This window comes from Poecile atricapillus, chromosome 8 (genome assembly GCF_030490865.1).
Source record: "Poecile atricapillus isolate bPoeAtr1 chromosome 8, bPoeAtr1.hap1, whole genome shotgun sequence".
Classification (NCBI taxonomy): domain Eukaryota; kingdom Metazoa; phylum Chordata; class Aves; order Passeriformes; family Paridae; genus Poecile; species Poecile atricapillus.
In genome coordinates this window covers 3,496,193-3,516,994 of record NC_081256.1, presented here as the reverse complement: position 1 = coordinate 3,516,994, position 20,802 = coordinate 3,496,193, and the positions used below count along the sequence as shown (strand labels likewise).

At 42.0% G+C, this 20,802-nt stretch overlaps 1 protein-coding gene across 2 annotated transcripts in view; it reads right to left on the bottom strand.

The window, feature by feature from the left end:
* Positions 1–20,802, bottom strand: part of LOC131581708 (glypican-5-like) — a 341,002-nt gene that overhangs the window by 252,054 nt on the left and 68,146 nt on the right. For both annotated transcript variants that reach the window (XM_058844270.1, XM_058844269.1), the window contains exon 3: positions 7,469–8,163. In XM_058844270.1, the coding sequence (XP_058700253.1) occupies positions 7,469–8,163 (695 nt within the window). The remainder of the gene's footprint in view (positions 1–7,468; positions 8,164–20,802) is intronic.

Sequence of the window (20,802 nt, the reverse complement as noted above, 5' to 3'; positions counted from 1 at the left end):
ACCACAAATGGTTAATCACAGATAATGCTGGTCTCAGATCAAAAGCAGGTAAAAAGCTACATCCATCAATTCCATTGATATCAATGTTTAACATCGATCTTTTAGGCTACATATTTACACAAAATCCAAGATTCAGGGAATGAAAAGTAGAACTTGAATACTCCTCCACCAGGCAGAAAAGAGCTTTTTATCTTATACAAACTAATGACTCATTAATAGTGTGGTTAAGCACTATCAGCAAGTCAGCAGCCAGTTGGGAGCAAAGATGTGCCTTGTGAAGGAAGCCTTTGGGGCTGAACAGACACATCCATGCAAATGCATCATCACCTCCAGAAAAGCAACTTAAGGCTGCACAATTTATGTCAAATCAAATTCTTAGCTACAAGTTTAGTCAAACAACATGACAGCTGGATAAGAGCCAGCAAATATTCTCACAACTAACGCAATTGTAATTACGTGGTGTTTCTGTATTCCCGCTCCACTTGATAATAGATTTTTGGAAATTTGTATTTCCATTTAGCCTACTCCATTTTGACATAACTACTTCATTTCAAGCAGTTCCATCGCTGCAGATGAGATGATCCTTCCCACCAGGAAATCAGGCTACTCTGTGGCATCAAACACCTGCATGGAAGAGAACTGTCATTATCCAACAGGGGCCATGTATCCAAAAAAGCTCCTTGTATCCCCTCAGGGAGCTGTTCAAGGCTACATGAGCTCTAATTCTCCAGAGGACTTCTGTAACAGATGGAAATAAGGCAAATGCATTAAACAATTTAGATTATTATTTCCAGAAATACTTCTACAGTACTCAAGTGTCAAAATGCTTTTAAATCAAGCAAATTGCACGTGGCAAGACTTCCAAAGCTGACTACAAGAATTAGATGCTTACACTCCATGAAATTCAGTCGATTCCAAAGATAAAGCTCCATTGCTGCTTTTTAAAAATTCACCCATGACTGACCATAAGATGAGAGCAGTATCTTAATGAGTATAAAGCCCAAGAAAAATAAACTAAAAATTTAATGCAGATTTATTTTTGCACATTTCACACCATGGTGAAAGGCATCCTCTTCCCTTTCCCACAGAAATAGGTCACTGCAAGGTGTGCCCTTGGAGCAATTCCCCTGGATTTTAAAAAGTCTCTTCCTGCCCTGAGATTCACGAAGGATTTGAACCTGATGCACATTCACATAACCTGGGTTCATGAGAACCAAATATGCAAGGACTGCAAGAAGTGCTGCTAAATGAGACAGGGCTGCTTGGAGATATTTAACAGAAACCTCATCACAGCTGAGGACTCCTCCAGTTTCTGTTTTCAGAGGAGATTTCCTGCTAAGTGCTTAGAAAAAGCAAAATGTCATTTAAAATAACATCATTTTCCCTGTCCTTTTTTTATGGTTGTTTTCTGCAATCTAACCACAAGGAATTGAATATACTGCTTTAACCTCTGCTAAGTACACTTTTCATACTTATTGACAGCTGGTGTTGATCATTTGAATTGGAAAACTTGCAGGAAGGAAGCACCTGAGTTCAGCTCTGAGTGTTCTCCAAAGGCTCCAGGAGTGTTTTATGATAACATTCAATGTCATTAATCAAGTAGTTCATTACTGGCTGGCAGAAACTCTTTGTTGCTGTGAACTCACTCAGCACAAAGTTATTTTGTTCATAGTACTGCCACTTCCTTTTCAAATTTGTAAGGTTACTGTGCATCAACCTCCCGCTGCTGCAAATTTGGCACTCTTTTCTCTAAGCTTTTCTTTCCCTAAAGGTGACCATTTAACAGATCTTATCTTTTTTTTTTTTTCTGCATTCCTTATAATTTAAGACACCTGAATTATTTTTTGTAAGCCTTCCAGACACTGCTGAATTTTTACCAGAAAATTTATAATAAGATTTTATATTTGTTTTCCCAAAGGCTCCTCCCCTGTAAATTCTGGCTCGAGGCCACTGCAGTAACAGAGGCATTCCAGGATACACCAAGTATGTTCTTCCACAGGCAAATCCCCCCTTCTATCCTTAAACTGAATCAAGACAACATTTATATAGCTTGCCTGTTGAGTGCAAAGGTCCTGTATGCTGCTTTTCAGCAGGGATCATCTGTTTTGGTTCAATGCAACATTTAAACCCACTGATGGGAAGACACTGATCAACCAAGAGCAACCATCTATCTACATGTATTTTTGGTCTTTTTTATTTATTTATTTTCAACTCCCCTAAGCTCTAATTTGCTGCTAATTCTATGTAATTTGCCTCCCAGGTCCCAGTGATACCCTGAACTGCAAAGGGCCACAGCACAAGTGGCTGGACAGGCATGGAAAGCCAAACTCCTTTGTGTTTTCTCTGTCAGCAAGGGCAAGTCCTTGCTAGAAGCTTTCACCTTCTCCTGCCTTTCTTGCATTTCTTCTGAGCCAAACTTAAACAAAGAAACAATACTTAAATGATCTGCCAAAAATAGGCATCAGAGAGTCTCCTTCATTACAACCTGAAACCAGACCCTAAAATACAGGTGGTATTTAGAGGATCTTTTCTCAGTATTATCCATCTTTCTCCTTGATGTCTTCACGACTTGTAGAAAGGTTGTCATTGATTTTGATCCAATTTTGATCACAAACATTATTTCTGTGCCTCTTGACACTCCTGCAATTCCATGCATCTTGCACCTTAAACATCCCTCCCTTTCTGTATTTTTCCTGCCTCTATCTGCACTCTTCTTCCTCAAGTTTATTCTTCTATTGCTTTTTATATCACATTAATTGGTGAGCTTGTCTCCAAGAAATTAACTTGCCTTGAGGCTTTCTGCTTTCTCCTAATGCTTAATCTCTGATCATATCTTGGTTTTATAGTCCCTATCAAGCCTTTTATTAGCTTTTGCTTTCATTACTCCTCAAATCACAAAACACAATATGTTGGACTTTGCTCTTGCCTAACAATTATCCATTCTGAAAATATCAGGTCTGTGGCGTTTTACATTCTCCTCATTTAATGCTTTTTCAGCCACTGAAACAGATAAATACTTTATGCTCATGAACTCCTTGCAGCAAGAACAGAGAGAAACACCTCCCTTCCCACATCCCAAATATCCTGCTAACACACGTCCCTTTGCATTTCCCACCACGAGGGCAGGCAGGCAAAGGGATTCTGCTGCAGAGACAGGCGAGGGCAATCTCTGGAACCATGAAAAGCAAAGCTAAAGGGAATCTGTGCCTGAGCAGGGCAGCACCCCACGAGTGCCCACTGGTCCAGCAGGAAACCCATCCCACAGATGATGGGCGCTGGCAGAAGCAGCAGCGCCACTGGGGCAGGATGCCAAACCTCACTGAAGGGCCAAAGGGAAGCACTCAGACCTGGACCTGCTGGGACTGGTCAGATTCCAGTCATTTCTGATCCAACAGAAATCTTCCTCACCTCTTACTCTGTTTCCAACCCCCATCCCCAAACATGACCTGCTGGAGCAGGGCTCTAAGTCCCTTATGTGATGGGAACACCTCACTGGGATTTGGCTCCAGGAGTGTGGGCAGGGTTTGTTACTGCTGGAGTCAGAGGCACAGAGAGTGTGCCCTTATCTCTGATACCTGCCTCTGACATCCAAGAAAGCTCTGAATTTCATAGAACACCCTGAAAACAACTGTTAAGGTTAAATAGAAAAGCTAGGAGTGTAAATGTGTAAATTAGAAAGTTTCTTATGTCACTGGGTGAAAAAGTTAAAAGTTTGGAGTTTAAACTAGTTTAGAGAACAGAAGACAAGATGGAGGATTTCAGGTGTTGTCTCTTGTCCTTCTTCTTTCTTCTTCATCTTCTCCTAGAGGTTTTTGGGTAGCAGTAGGTGATTGGATAGAGAATGCTGCAGTGCAGCACACAGGTGTTGGGTCATTGGGTCACTAAGAAAAATAATTTACTTGGCACTTGTTAATTGGGTAAATGGACATATAAAAGACCTTGAAGAAAATCCTTGTTAGCCATTTTGTGTCTTTCTATCTTAGTGCACGTAGCTCCTTGTACCCTGTATCCATGTAAGGCTGATAAGAGAAGAATAAACAACCAAGTCTGAACAAGAGAGAAAAAACAGCCTCCCTCTCATCAGCTTCAGTTCAAGGGGAGAAGAACCCAACCACGAGGTCCATAGCAGGACATGTTATCTCCCCTGCTGATCCACCTGCCTGAAGTGCCAGCAGCCACTCACATTTCACAACTCTCCTCCTGCTCCTCTATTTCACTTGAGAGCTGTTTCCTTTCACTTTGAATACAAAATAAAATTGACATCAGGAAGGATGCCTAAGTACAGAGTTTGTACAGCAATCCAGGAACTGAACGCACGAGAAAGGAGGCCAGCTTTAAAACACAACGACAGAAAAAGAAATAAAGCAAGAGGGAAATGATAAGGAAGGGCTGCTAGCAGGAGGAAGGACAATTAGATTGAGCAGATGAAAGCAATGATGATGATTGCTGGTGCTGCAGAGCGGGGCTGGCCTGCATTAGGTTAAGTAAGCTGGATGCAAGCCAGCATCATTGAACAAATGGCATGGCACATTCCCCAGGAATCTGAGGAGACATTACCAATATCTTAAAGGTGACCTTTCACACTTGCTATCCCAGCAAATCAGGCAATTCTCCTGGCTGTAATGGACCAGATCAGCAGAGGCCACTCTCCTGAAGTTATGCACGCCTCATACAAATAGGATTTTTAGTTTTAGATTTAATATCAATTGACTGCACCTCATTTGAGCAAAGTATCCTAAGTGCTTTATTGGTTTATTTCACCCCTTCCCCATTTTAAAGAAAATATAATCTAACCTTCCATTATTCATTATCATCCAGGCAGGCAACAAGAAAAAAAAAGAACCCTAATTTTTAGTCATATTGTCTATTAAAAATGTAAAATGTTTCCTAAAAGGGCAGGCGCATTAATTAAGGCTGCCTCGGGATAAATGAAGATTACTAGGAGTGCTCTGCTTTCCTGGATGAGTTTTCCATTATAATCAAATGAAACCAATTACTGCATATGTAATGGAAACTGTACCTAAGCTGAACATTTCCACTATTGCAGAAGCTGGAGAGTGCAGAGCACCAGCAAAAAAAGCTCTCCAAACACTTAGGAAAGGAAAAGAGAAGGGATCTTTTCTGGGGAAAATAAAGAATCCCGTAAGTAAAACCAACAGTAAATACCTTGGGTACAAACCAAATGGCCCCAGTGTAATTGGGAATCACAGGCTGGATTCCCAGAAGCCATCTCCAGCAGGAAATCCTGAACCTGAGCATTGAACTCCTTTCCATTTCTTCAGAGAAGAAAATACAGCTCAATTAGGCTCAATTTTCTAAATAATAGTTATCCTCTCTAACTAATCAGGAAAGATTTAAACCAGGATCAGATGAGTGCTTGTTCAAATAGTGAAAAACGTTCTGTCTGCCAAATATCATCTTACTCTGCAGACAACTGAAAGGATTGAAGGTAATACACACTGAGGCACAGCTTTTATTTTCAAACCTCCTTCACCATCCTACTGAGCAGCCCCTAGAACACACAACCTTCTTCTGCACATGGAGATTCTGCCAGTCACAGAAAGCAAAGATAACTTCAGGGAAAAAAAGAATTAATGGAATTTCAAACACAACAGCATTTTCTGAACTTATTCCAAATGGAAGAAGGCAAATGTTTAAAGGTATTGCTAGGGAACTAAGAAGGCCCCAAATAAAATTATTTGAATAATATTTAAAGAGAATCCTGAGCCTGAATGACACTTTAGAGAGAATTCTACTTCCAAATCACCTAAAAGCAATACACTCACTGAGTTCATCCATAATTATCCAATATTCACCTGGATCATGAATTTTACCCCTCAGTAAGCTAAGCAAGGGCATGGTAATTATAAGGCTGATAAAGGCAATGCAGAGTTATGTTTTAGCACTCTGTCCATGTAATCAGCAATGAAGCTCCACAGTGATTTTAGAGGTATCCATCTATAGTCAGATAAAACCAATATACAATAGTATAATCAATATAATTAATAATTATAATTAATATAATATTATAATAGTAATAGTGTGCTGTGATTTCTGGTTCCCTTTTATATAAAAAACTCATATAAAAACAACTTTTGGGTGAAAATAGGGGCAGATGCAGGAGCATTGTTCATGACATGTTCTAAGTTTAACACTCCTCCAGGGGGCACATTTTGACACCACCAGCCAGACTTTAGCACCATGCAGAGCTGCAGCACATGCAGGCTCCAGGGCCCACTGGCCACTACTCCAGAACCTGAAAAAACTCAGAGGTTTTCCATGTTTCTCTTTGGATGCCAGATGAACCAGCAAGTCTGCCATTCATGAGAAAGAAAGGAAAATTGTGGCAATAGGAACTGAGTTTTAGCTAAAATACCAAGTGAAATTCTATTAGATTACAAAAAGTGGTTGTATTTTTTTAATAATTTATGTATGATACTGACTAAGCATGGCTCTGTCAGGTGTTCTACAGTGAAGGGAGCTGCAATATCAGGGATTTTGGAAGGTTGCAAACACAGAAGCATTTTTCTCCTATAAAAAAACCTTGATTTTTTTAGAAAGACAGAAATTACATATTTAAATTTGTGCATTTCCATCTCTGTTCTCTCCAAGAATTCCTTTACTTTCAAGACAGGCAGATCTATCTGTATTTTTTAGATTAGTCTTTATACCCTACTTAAGGCCACACTGCTACATTTTTTTCCACTGACAGTTGTATTAACTTCATACAGATGTAGTCAGCTGCATCATTAATCATTTCAGTAATTTCTAGCCTAATCTTCAACACCTTGAGAGAACACCTGCCAGTCATATGCTGCTATAATTTATGTGACAGTTCTACCATCCTAATTCTTTCCCCTTAATCTACACCACTCACAAAGCTGTTTCCACTTCAAGCGTATTTTTATCCTTTACTTATGTAAATGCTGCCAAATACGTTTGGATTTTTTCACTCTCCTTTCACAACTTCTGTATGATAGGTGTACTTATTACAAACCTGTGCCACCTTCCTGATGTCTGGGTCGACACAAAAGTAAAGGGACTGTAAAATTGTGAAAGTTAATTCTTTTGCCTGTATTTAAAAGTTCACTTTTCTAGCCCCTTATACCAAATCCTGTGGGATGTCCCCACATGTTCCCACGACATGCCACGATAACACTTCATAGATATGTGGTATCATAGACCCCAAATGTTTGTGTAGAGAACTGTGGAGACAAGGCAGAGCCCTCTGCTTTACCAGGCTCCTTCTAAAGAAACAAATCCCCCCATCTCTTTAATTTCAAAGCAGACTCCACTGAACCCCATCATAATTGTCTGTAAAGTCTGCATGGATTATTAAACATGGATTATTGAAGATCTAGTTAAAGACTAAAAACTGCTGCAAAGACAACACCAACTTGTTTAAATGTTTATCCAGCGAAGGAGGAAACTGATAGATGGGAACAGCAAATAATTAGAGAGCACTTACTGTAGCGGAGAGCTGCGGTCCGTTCAGCTGCGCGTGCAGGATGGCCTCGTTGATGGAGCTCCAGATCCCCGCCAGAGCAACCTCCAGCTCGTGGGAGGCAGCCATTTCATTAGTCAGATATTCCAGCGTGGAGATGAACTCCCTCCACTGTGCATCCAGCTCTGCCACGCTGGCCAGGCAGCCCCTCATGACATTGAGACAATATCCCACGCAGGGCCTGATGAGCGTCAGCCCCTGGCAGTGCGGGCAGTACTGCATCCTCACCAGGGCTCTGCTGCACTCCCTGCTCACAGCCGCGTGCTCTGTAGTGTTTATCACTTCAATGCCCAGGCTCAGGGCCTGGCTCAGCATCCTGCTGGCCCAAAGAGATTTTGACAGCTCTGTAACCATGTTTTTAGAATAGTGTCCAAAAGGATTGATGTCTTGCCTTGTAAGCCGCAGACACTCCGTATAGTCCTCTGACAGATCTGTAATTCCTGGGTTTATTAGCCGGCTGTACACCAGAGGAAAGAGACTGTCAAAGAAGCGCAGTACTGCACTTTCCACTGTGGTCTCTGCGCCCAGAATGTAGAGAGAGATGTCTGTAAAAAGCTCCTTAACAGGCTCTGCTGCTTCTTTTGCCATAGGTCTGTAAGCTGTCTCAAACAGGGAACTCGTGCGGTTTTCGGCAAAGCGAAGCAAAGACTCAAACGCCTCTAAAAAGGGGGCAGGGGAGAGAAAGAACTTGAGGTTAATGGCAGGCACCTGAAATCTCAGTCACAGGACTAACACTGTCCTGAACAGGAACATCAATGGTTACATGAAATCTGCAATATGAATGCAGTAACAGGTATTACAGCTTTCAGCAGTAATGTGATTAAAAGGACCCAAAATATTGCCTGTGCATAACAAAGGCAACACGTAACACAACTGTTTTTTCTATAAAAAGATGACTCTGTTCACACTATCCAGACCTTGACCCACCAAGGACTTGCACAGATTCCAGGCAAGGGCTGGAGCACAGTCCAGGGCTGTGTGAGATGGTTTTTAGAACTCACTCTGCATTTGGGCAGTTCAGCTGGGTAAACTTCCAAAGCATCCCTCAGCTCAATTGTGAGGCAACTGAATACAAACAGAAGCTGAAGGTTTTGTTTCACAGTGCTTGAGTAGGTGGCTGAAAGACACTTCCTGCAAAGTACAACTCCAAGATGAAGGAAAAGATGCTGTGTGAATAAATCCTCTCCCCGTTAACAATGGCCATGTCTGGACACCAGTCAGTGGCTGGGGAGGAGCTGACATTATGTCCACTATGACCCAAAACCAAAGTGAAATAAACAAATCAGGGAAACATTACCTCCTTTAACTACACCATTAGAGTGGCCTAAGAAAAAATAGTATTTAAGGAGTTCCACAGTTAACACATTCCAAATGGCTCATGGCAAGTGTTATACACCCAAACTCGGGTGCTACAATTCATGGACGGGGCAAGGAAGGGATCAGTTTTCCAGATTATTTTTAATGACACAGAAGACAGTAATCCACACCATTCCCACTGCTTTCTTTGGAAGCTCTCCAACAAAAAGCCTCTGACATAAATGATCCTTGCACTCCTCTGGGTGGCAAGCAGCTCCAGTGGAGGCAGGAGATCTGTCACTCCGAACCTCCCGAGGCCTGGCCAGATAATGGGGTTTTGGTCTAATCCTCCCCTCCATTCATGGGAACATCGCTGTGTGATTCCCTGCTCGGCAGCACAGCCCAGAGATCAGCCCCACAAAGGAGCAGATACAATACACAGCTCCAGATTAGCACAACTGGCAAAGTTCTGCAGCAAATCCTGCACCGTGCCTTCCCCAGGACACTTCCCCTTCCCTGGGCACTGACCCACCTGCCAGGATAAGCATTACAATCCCTTTCACCACAAAGTGGGCTTGAACTAAACAGATAACACATCTCACTGGATATTAACCATCGGTATTTTGCACACACAACCTGCAGAAAAATCACTTCAGCACTCGCACTGGTATTACAGCAACTAATAAAATCCTAGAAATTAAGGAACCAGATACACTCGAGCTGAAAAAGACAACAGTAAGTTCTTGGCAGAGAAACACCTTGACAAGTTTCAGAATGAAGAAGACTTGCAGAGCTGACAATAATTCTGAAAATTGGATCCAGGATAGAAATCCTGACAAAACTTAAACTGTAGTGCAGCTTGTTGTGTGCTGCTGCACGCTATTAAAAGGGGTTTTTGTTTGCCACATCACCTGTGTTTATTTCTAAACAAAACCAAAACATCATTTTTATCATATTAAAAATTCAATAGAAATATTACAAAACATAAAATCAGGTGTTTAAGTTTCCTCCCTATGCATGGTCCCTTACAGATACTCAGCTTATCATTAAATTATGGGAGCAAGGACTATTGTCTACAATGCCATCAATCTTTACACTCTTCCTTATCCATAAAGACACAACTGCAGGCACTGCTCTCCTTACCTGAAAACTAAATGAAATTCATTTATGGATGTGCTAGTGTCACTATTTTCCTGAGAAAATAAAAGCCCCAGTGAAACATATGAGCAAAACATCTATTGACAGCATACATCCCAAAAAACCACATTTCATCAGATTCCTGGGGTACTAGGTTGCAGGCCAGAAACCACGTAGCATTTAATTTTCAAACCTCTTAACTGTGAAAATTCTGCATTCTGTTAAATAATTATTCTGAGACAAGTATGAAATTACGATATGCAATACTGACATTTATTTTTCACTGCATAAGGGAAAAATTCTGATGGCAAATAGCTTCATTCCTCCTGCAAAAATAGCCCTCACACCAAAAACACAGCACAAAAATACTGCTGGTGATTATAGATGTGCTGCAAAGCCCTGCAAGGCATCATCCTTATAACCACTGGTCAGACACAAAGTGTGACTCGTGCCTGCAGACAATTACATTTCAGAAGGAAAATATGCAGGTCCTTTTTCATTGTTAAGGCATTAAGAGATTTTTGAGACAATCAAATTACTGTTCTTAGACCTTTAAATCAGAAATAAAGGGGCTTCATGCACTCAAATGATGTGGCAACAATGGACAGCTTGAGTTGTGGCTGTACAGAGCAGGAGCTGCTGAAGTGATTAATTATGTGCTTTTAATTTTGTGCTTTGTGTGGTACTTTGTACAAAGTTTCCAAACCCTAAGGAAACTTTACCACTATTTGCAAGACCAGCTTCTCATCTGTGCTGTCTACAGCAAACTTCAGACAGTTATGAACTCACAAAAAGCTGAATTCTAAACCTAGAGTTACACTGGGAAAATTATTTGATCATCTTTCAGTGCCTTTGGCTTCAACACAACCCTACCAGCAGCATGGCATATACTGCAAATATATAGATTCTGAACAGAAATAAGCTTTAGCTGAAATAATCCAGCATTTGATGAAGACATCAAATTTAGAGGTTTTTTGTCTTCCATTTGTTAAAACAAATAGGAAGCTGGAGAGCAAGGTTTGTTCTCCTGCTCCTGGGAAGTCCCTTTTTGATTTAACACTACAGGAAAAGTGAAACAACAGTTAGTTCTGAATTTTGAACACCCACTCTGGTGACTGCTTAATGAAAATCAGGCAGCATCACCTTCCAAGGGGAGAATTTTGTTCCAACATTTCATCATGTGCTCACCAAACACTTGACCTGGACACTCCAACACAGCTGATCAAACACTGCTCACCTCTGGAAGCTTCCCCCTGACCTGCTGGGTTATGGGATGAGCTGCTGAGGACAGCCCAGTTTGACAAGGTGTGCTGCTCCTGCAGCTAAAGCATGGACGTGCTGTGCCTCCAGCCTGCTCCCCAGCCCTCACATGCAATAAAACTGCATTGTGCTCAGCCTCACACACACACACAGGTGGATAAACATTGATTTGCATGTACAGCATTATTGCCTGTTCATCCTGAGTGTGGTTTGCAGCAAGAGCTCCCTTCTGACAGAAACACCTCCACCCTGACTCAGAGCACATCTCCCTTCCCCTCAGCCAGCAGCTACACCTCAAACTCCTCATGCTGTGAGAATCACAAAGGTCCTGACTTATCTCCCACCAGCTTTTGCACTGTAACACCCTGACTTCTTCAGTGGGATTTGATCCTGATTTAAATCCACTGTGTGTCACAAAACGCTGCAAGAATGGGAGTGTTCCTGCTCAAGAATAATGCTACAGGGAGAAACAGATGTAGGAGGAATGTGTCAATCTGCTCAGTACTGGTGTACCAGCATTTTCCAAGTATCTCCTCTCTTATTCCACCACCTGGGGGTCTATTTGGGGAAAACCAGGTAGATATTAAGTTTCTCATGTCACACAAACACTGCATTCACCAACTTGCATGACCTCCTTTCAGCAGGGATAGCTGCTTGAGTTTTTTCACTGCTGTCACCTCTATTTTAGTCTGATCAAGTGCAAAAACTCTCCAAGTTTGTGTCCAGGCCACCACCTCTTCCCCTGCAGCCTTATCCTCCAGACAAGAACCACACATCAATTTTCCACTCTTTCTGCCACAGAAATCTTTCTGGGTGTGTTTGTTTTGTCAGGCTCTGAGACACACACAACCCAAGCTCAGGGAAAGGCGTGAGCAGAGGATTCAGTGAAGTGCACAGAGCTGGTGTCAGAGACTGCATTCAGGGCTGCCTTCATCTCACGAGCCCTGGATTTCTTACAGTGCATGGAAAGCAGCAGATGTGCTCTCAGGGAACACACGTGGATAGGAGTTTTCTGAGAAAATCTGGACTGACACACAATAGCCATGCTTAGAGCAGGTTCATTTGCTTTCCTCACTCCTGCAAGACCTTCACAAGCTACTGAGATCCTTATTCTGAGAGCAGCTGTGGGGTGGGTTCAGGGGGAGAGGATTAGGCAAGGTTAAGCAACCTCCAGTGAGCTGGGTTATGATTCAGCCCAGACCTACATTCTTTTCTTTCCAGAGATCCAGCACAGGAATATTAGCAAGGAAACAATTTCACCAAAACAAAGACAACCTGAACAGCCCATCCCTCTGCTCACAGAGGACTATTTCTGCCCCAAAGTAGCTGAGGCTCGGATATTAATGCCTGAACCCCCTTGTCTTCAAAAACCAGAGTCACTCACTGCAAACCATGACATGCCTGTGTGAAAGAGAAGTTACTGCCACTGCCACCAGACCTCTGTGTGCCACTCCAAGCTGGCACCTTGCCCACAGGTAAGATCACCCTGCTCTCCTGCAGCAACTGACTGCCTGCTGGACTTCCATTTAAAAATATCTAAAAACTCTTGAAAAAAAAGTGAAAAAGGAAATGGTTGTATTATAAACATTACAAAAAGATTTAACAATGCTCAAAAAACCCAAAACTATCTATACGGAATCTATATAGAAATAACATCTGTGTACATTTTAGATTTTAACTGTAATCTTGAAAGAAGAATGACAAATTTAAGTAGCTCCATTATTTGCTTGGTCTCTCAGGACCACACTAATATTTGGCTCCTTTCCTTTCAACATCTTGCATTTATTAGAGTTACAGAATGAATGAAAGCTACACTTGGTTGAACAATGGCTTCCTTTTCATGCTTTTGCATCCATTAAGATTTCTGCATCTTTGCAGCTTGCCAAAATAAAGGAAAACATATTAATATTTTGCAGCAGTAGAATTTAAGTACAAACTGTTTGCAATGTGCTACAGGGAGACCAATGTACAAAGCAGAAAATCACACCCAGACAAACTTCTACATGGCACACAAATGATAAAATTTATCGCTCTCCTTTTTGGGTGTACAATGATCTCTAAACCTGTTGAAAAGAATATGAACAAAGAGTGCTTAAAAACCCTCATTAAACAAGATGACAAGCAGTTGGGTTTGGATTTTTTTCAGATTACTTTAATAAAGGATGTAAGTGCAAAGGAAATTGTACCATGTTTGCAAAGACAGAACTCAAAATCCATTCATTTATTCAACTGCTTTTATAAACAACTTCATGTAACTTTCAGCCTAATTTCAATTCTGTGACATTTTGCTAGGAGAAAAATTTCCAAGCATCCAAAGTTTCCTTATCTTCCTTATTCATCCTCCTGCAAACCACAGGGCCAAAGCTCTTAATTAACACCCTGCTTTCCCATGTGCCTTACTGGCTTTAGAATGGCAGTCTTCCCATACATAAACACAGTTGCTTTGGATGAAACTGATGAAAAATAACATGTTAATGAACATGTCTAATGAGAGAATGATGTCTACCACATCCTAGTTGACACATCACTAAAACTTGCAGGAAACACAGCAACCTTGATTCCAAAAGTATTTTGGGCCAGAGAAAACGCTGGAAGTGCTCAGAATAGAATCTGGGCTGAGCAGAAGCATCTCTTGCTTCCTCCTCACCTCCTCTAGGCAGGGCCAAAACAGTTTCAAAAGTAAATAACCAAAGTCAGTTTTGGCAAGAGGAGGGGAAAGGAAATTTGCATTTACTCAACTTGAGAGTCTTTGGAGTTCATCATTCCTCCACAATATAGAGCAGATGGGGGAAAAAACAGCTTTCCATTACTGTGCATAAGGACAAGGTCTTTATTTAAATCTCCCCATGAGCTTGTCTGCGTTGACAACATCAGATAAATACCCTGTTGTGTACCTGTTGATAGAAACTTCTGCCTAAGCTGCAAAGAACTCTGTGCCTCCTTCTCTGTTCACACCCAACAGCTATGGACACTGCTCATTAATTAGAAATACACAAATACACAAGCAGAATTATTCACTACTGAGTGCTACTATTGCCTCATTTAATCCACTGCTCAATTCAAAGTGTAATTCAATACTGTTTTTAACTTAAAAAAAAAAAAAAAAACATATGAAAAGTTTTAAGGGCTTTTAAAAGTTCTAGAAGTGAGACTTTGGGAGCATGAGAACACTGTCCTTCTTGGCCTTTCCTCCAGTGCTGGGAGCTGGGGCAGGAAAAGCCTCAAGCACTGGGAGTGTCAGAGCAGCTGAGCCCCCACCGGAATTTGGGAATGTGGGCAAAGCCACCACACTTGGGAAAACCCATTTCCAAATGTTCTGCTGGAAGACTGATTTCCAAGAGCAGCAACAGGAAACACACCATTGAAGGACCATCTGAAAACTTTTGTCTTGGGATGAAGATTAGTCTTGCTTCTTTTATATGCACAAGTCTACTCTGGCAGCCTTGGCACAGCTTTGCAATTATATAGGAAATAACCACCCCCGTCAGACTGCTGCCCCAGGCAGCAAACCCACACCCCTTGCTCCATAACACAGTCCTACAAGACACTTTCTCCTTTTACTATTTCTTCTACTTTTTATGGAAGTTTAAGCAGTTTATTATGCATTCTTATACAGGGAGAAGGGGGGTGAATATGCAGCTCATTTTGGTGACACTGCTGTACACTGACTTTGGGTTATTTTGGTATTTGATTCTATCAACAATAGAAATAGCACCAGGTTTTAAAGAGAGGCTGGAGAGGCAAAAGGAAGACAGGCAGTAGATGTACAAGCCCAGGAGATCCTTAATAACAACAGAATGGGCCAGCAACAAACACAATATTTTGCTCTGCTCTGGTCAGTTTGCCATGAAATCACAAATAATGGTTTCTCTAGGCTGTGCTGGGGAATGTATCCAAACTGCTGGAAGTGGAAACCAGAGTACACATATTTTTCAGACTTAATGGCCTTGGCTTCATAATTTCTTCATAATTTACAAACCAGTAATGCTTAACAAGTTACAGCTAACTGCAAAACTATTGGCCAAAACCAGACTAGAGACAGCTCTACACCCTGCTGCCCCAACCCAAAACTGCCCTTTTTAAAGAAAACACTACATGGAAGAGTTTCTAGAAAATAATTGTTATGTTTCACAGAATCAGTTCCAGTTTTCTGGCTTGATTTTGACTGTTCACTGCATATTTCACCTTCCAACTTTTTTTGTAAGTACAGTGAATGAGCTGGTAATTAAATTTAGCTGTTTATTATTTCTGTATACTCAATTTCAGTACAGTTGTACATTATTTTATACACTGATAACTTCGGGTGAAATGACTTTTTTCAAGTGAGCAGTCTCAAGTAGAAGTGAGTCAGTTGGCTGGCAGAGGGCTGGAGACCAGATGTGGAATTAACCTTTTCTGACACCGCCAGGCTTCCGCTGACAGATAAATAAAGCAGGGAGTTCTCTGGGAGTATTTGTGCAGTAGGAGGCTGATGGACCCCTGGCAGCACCACAGTAAGATGATCCAGGAGAGCAATAAAAGCCCTGGGGAGAGTGGCTGGACGTGGCACAAAGCTGTGGCTATCGCTCTTATTCCCCTCTCATCAAAACAGAACTCCTAAGGATGATTCATAAAATTCTTATCTGCCAAGTTCAAACCTGTCAGCTGTTACTTAATAATATCAATTCACAGTTTTAACAGGATTTGCACCAAGATAACTGAAGAACGATCTACGGCTGTGCTTGAGCAACATCATCTGCGCCCTTCATCGGCTTCCCAAGGACGAGTCATTTATAAAAAACACTGCTCACAGTCTTTGAGGGGAAAGCCAGGAGCAGTTGTGGATCTGTAGGTAAGCAGCTCCTCACACAGCTGTAACCATCTGAAGTGATTTGGAGTTTCAACAGCCAGGGAGGCAGAAACAGAGTTATCTGCTTTATTTGATCAGTCACTTCCAGGGACAGTGATGACTGGAAGCCACAGCTACAGCAAGCAGCACAAAATTCCCAGGATGGATTCCAGCACAAAGCACTTGCAAAACAGCTCTGAATGACAACTCTGTAACCATAGCTGTTTCTTTCAAGGCAGACCCACAGGAACAGTCTACACTGCTTAAATTAGGACTTATCTAATTAGTCTAACAAAGACTTTGCCACACAAAAAGAGCAAGTTTTATTTTTCCAGGCTAAACCCCAGTGTACTGTCACAAAGATGCACCAGCAGCTGAGAAGACAACATTTTTCCTTATAAAATAAAGTTTTCTGGTAAAAAGAAATAGCTTGAAGAGTGTTTTATTAGAAATGAACCATGGATCATCACTTCAGGGGATAAGGTAAACCCCTGGTGTCTTAGCAAGTAAATATCTTGCTGTGGGGTGGGGTGGGGTTGGATTTTTACAAATTTTAACATTGTTATAAAAACATAGCCCTTAAAAGTACGTTGGCCTAGCAATCCAAAACTTGCATGGCCCTAGACAGGAAGAATACTCCCTCTAAAAAATGGATTGCCCTCAGTTTGGACTCTTTGAAGTAGATACCTATGGTTCCTTTGAATGAGCAGAACTTCCAGCACCAAAGGCCTGCACATCTTTTGTTCCTATTTTCAATACACAATGATTTATTCAGCTTTAACTGAATATTTCTCAAAGCTGATGGGGCTGCTACGCAAGCACCCAGTGAAGGGTGGAGCTCCAGGCACCATCAGGACATGTCTCATTCTGGGGTGAACTGAGGGGTGACACTGCTCCTGGATGGAGATGACACTTGTCACACACTGGCACCCAAAAATGCCACCATCACTGGGAGATGGTGCAAAACCCTGCCCTTGTTCTTCCTGGGATTCCATAGCCATTACTTTTCCACATGTTAAGCAGTTTTTCAGAGCTGAGAATCCCTGCACTACACATGACAGCACAGGGGTAGTTGATAAGTGAAAATAATGCCCTTATTGCCATCTCTAGGATTACGACTTTCAGGTAATCTCTTCCCACAGACTGTGGTACAACAAGAGGGTGTCACTTCTCCTTGGACTTCCCAAACCACTCTTATCAGAAGGACCTTTGGAATGAACTATTTAGTGTCATCAGTGTAGTTTCCAGAACTAAACCAGACTTGTGGGAGAATCTCTGCACATTCAGGGTTGCTGGATGGGCTGGCTGGAGTTCCTGAGGCAGCACATCCTTTATCGTGGCACTCCAAATGCTCCAGGCCTTTATGGAGCAAAAAATCCTCTTAACTGGAACCTGTGCCTAGGTAAGGGTGAGGAAAACACTTAAATAACAACATGTGTAACACATACACACACACAAATATCCAGGAGCAAGCAAGTGGCCAAAAAACCCGAAATGCAGCTGTGGACACAAGCTCAAGTACAAGTAAAATGTGGCTGTGCAGAGATACTGCTGGTTTACATTGCCTGAGGAGAGGGACTATTCTAATAAATACTAGGAAAAAAAAAAAAGGCCAAAAATTGCTTCTGCAGCCTTCCTGCAATTGAAAGCCATAGAGAAAGAAAAAGCTGTGCAAACTGTGCCCCGTGCCAGGTACTAATACCAGGGAGAGCAGATGCCATGGCTGGAGAAAGAGAGGGCATTTAACGCTGGTGGTCTCTTGGAGCTCAGACTCTGCACAGAGACACAACTGGGCTTGGCCAGGGAGCCTGCCAGGCCTGCCAAGAGCCCTGCAGACAGACTGCTCTCTCTTCAGATGCCTTAGGATTCAGATTTTATACTTTTCACATCTCTGTAATCCTGCAGTTCTTTAGTGTGTAACTCCAAACTCCACACACAGTGGGAGCTGCTGCTTTCCCATTTGGGTCAGACACAGCAATTCCTCTCCAGGCCTGGCAATCAAGGACACCTCACTGCCTCAGGCCTGAGAGATGGAAACAAAAGTGAGTTGGGGCAGCAAACTTGGGGTAAATGAGTTCATTAGCTGAAGCTGGAATTGGAAAATGAACCCCTAATGTGCAAATGGACCAAACTGATAAAAGTGTGAAAACCTGTGACCCATCATCCATTTTTGGGTGCAGCCCCTGGGGGGCTTTGTCTGCCCTAAATGTACCTGAAGGCCCTTCAATAAACAGAACTGCTTTTTAGTCCCTTAATTTTGTCTGGCCTCTGTTTTTGGGTAGTCCCAAAAGGTATCGGTGGCTTGAGTTGCACAGTGGCATCAGTGATCCCCGAGGCACCGAGCACTGGAATTTACCTGTGCAGAAGTGCACAATACAAAATTCATCTTTAGAATCCAGAGGTGACCAGGGTAACCAGGACACTCTAAGACTTGTCTCTGGAACACTGCTGCACTGCAGGTTCATGTTTCCTGCAGAAACACACTTCAGAGCTGCCAGTAACTTTGGTACACGAGGAAATTGAGGTATTTATTTGTGTATATCTGATGTACTAAATGCTGTCAAGAAAGGAAAGCAGAAAATAGTGTAAGACTTGCAGTAGTTATAAAAAAGGAACCAAAAATCCACATTATGAGTTAATCAGAAAGCAGGAAGATGCAGGAGACTTTTCATTCTTCTGGGAATCTTTTCATTAACAGAAAAGCAACAAGACAGGGGTCTCTAGAGAGAATTTTCTCGACCCTCTGATTAAGGAGTTCAACTGGCATTAGGAAAACTAATATGTTTGTTTCATGAGGTCATGAACTATTTCATGATTTCCAGCTGAATTAGTTAGGTGGTCCATTAAGATCTATTTCTAAAAATCTAACCAAAAATAGCTACAAGAGACAGGATTAGTTTAACAAAGATGAAATATGGGAAGACATGGCTTATTTTTCATGTTTTTGTCTAGATACTAGCATAGAAATACAAGAAATTATGTCCAAATTCCATTAAAGAGTAAGGTCATAAATAAGACTAAAAATGTTTTTAAAATCTAGATTAAATCTGTATTTATCAACAGCTTCAAAAGTCTGTGTGGAGAGCAGCAATGATGCAGCAGTGAATCTCTGCAGCCCAGCCATGCCAGCTGGCCCTGTGCCCATGCTGAGTGTGTGTGGGCACATCCTTCAGCTGCCCAGGAACAGAGCAGGGCTCTCCCAGAACCACTGGGCTGGAAGAGACCTTCAACATCATCCAGTCCAGCCCAGCCCTAACACCTCAATAAACCCTGGCACCGAGTGCCACATCCCATCTGTTTTTAACACCTCCAGGGATGGTGACTCCACCACCTCCCCAGGCAGATGATTCCAGTCCTTGATCAGTCTTTCAGTAAAAAACCTTTTCCTGACATCCAACCTAAATTTCCCTCAGTGCAGTTTAAGGCTGTGTCCTCTCGTTGTGACCGACCCCCACCTGAGCACAGCCACCTTTCAGGGAGCTGCAGGGTGATCAGGTCACCTCTGAGTCTCCTTTTCTCCAGGCTGAACAACCCCAGCTCCCTGAGTCCTGCACAATCATGGTGTAATTCCCATGTGTCCAAAAGCACAACCCCCAGAACCTTGCTGCTGCTTCTTCTGATTCTGGATTGACCAACACTGACTTCACTTGAACTTCTCCCAGCCTTTCTCTACATAGGGAAGCCTTGGCAAAGCAAACTAAGGAAAACATAAAAGCACCATAGCTAAGATTGGTGCAGAGGCTGTCTTTAGTACAATTCACCTTCTGCAAACAGTTTAATAAAGTGGTTTTTGTGTTTCTCAGGCCCTTGGACAACTCCTATCCACAAAAACCAGTGAGAGACCAGCACAAAGTATCCTCACCCAGATCTGAGCTGGAAACACCTTTTCCCACTGTGGCACAAACCAGCTGAGGGACACTGGGATCCTCAGCAGCACCCCAAAAAACACTTAATTCATCTAAGATTAAAGGCAGAGGTGCTGCCCTTGGAGAAAAGACACGGGCAAACAATGCTTGAAAAACAGAAAGCACTCCTGTAGCATCTATTTTTGGCTGTGTCCTCTTGTAGATTACTCTGAAGACATATTTGATACCATAAGACTGCAAGGTAATTGAAAGGACGTGTTTGCTTGGAGAATTTGACCTTGTTCATGGACTTTTGTTCCAGTCTGAACAAAGAATTTCACTAGACTACTGAAAAAAAAAACCAGTGGACAAGACTTCCAAGACTGATTTCAATGGAGACTGAATCCAAATCACTCTCCATTTAGGAAAATATTCAGGGTGTTGCTTTTTAAAATTTCACATGCTTACAAAACCCCACTTGATGGAAAAAATTAAAGGTGGATCAATAGCTAAAATAATCCTATAAAAACAGAACACATATTTCTTTATGGTGAATAGTTTCCCCTCAATTTATTCTCCAAATTCCTTCAAGTAAAGTGACTGGCATGTGTTCAACACATGGCTCAGAGCTGGCAGAAGTGCATATGCTGGTGATTTGAGAGCTGACCAGATGTTGGTGGAGAACCAGCTCCAGCTATTCCTCAGGGAAGGCACATGAAACCTGTTAGCACTAATCAATCAGAACAACTATTTTTCTCCCCAAATTCCTTCCTCAGAAAATACACAAAGGTAAGTTTTTTTCCAACCACACTGGCTACAGACATTTTACAGGACAAATCCCCACCACACCAAAGACCAAAGCGATGAAATTTATGTGCAGAAAATTGAAGAGTCCTTGATTAAACTAAAACCACTGTGGCAATGTATTTCAA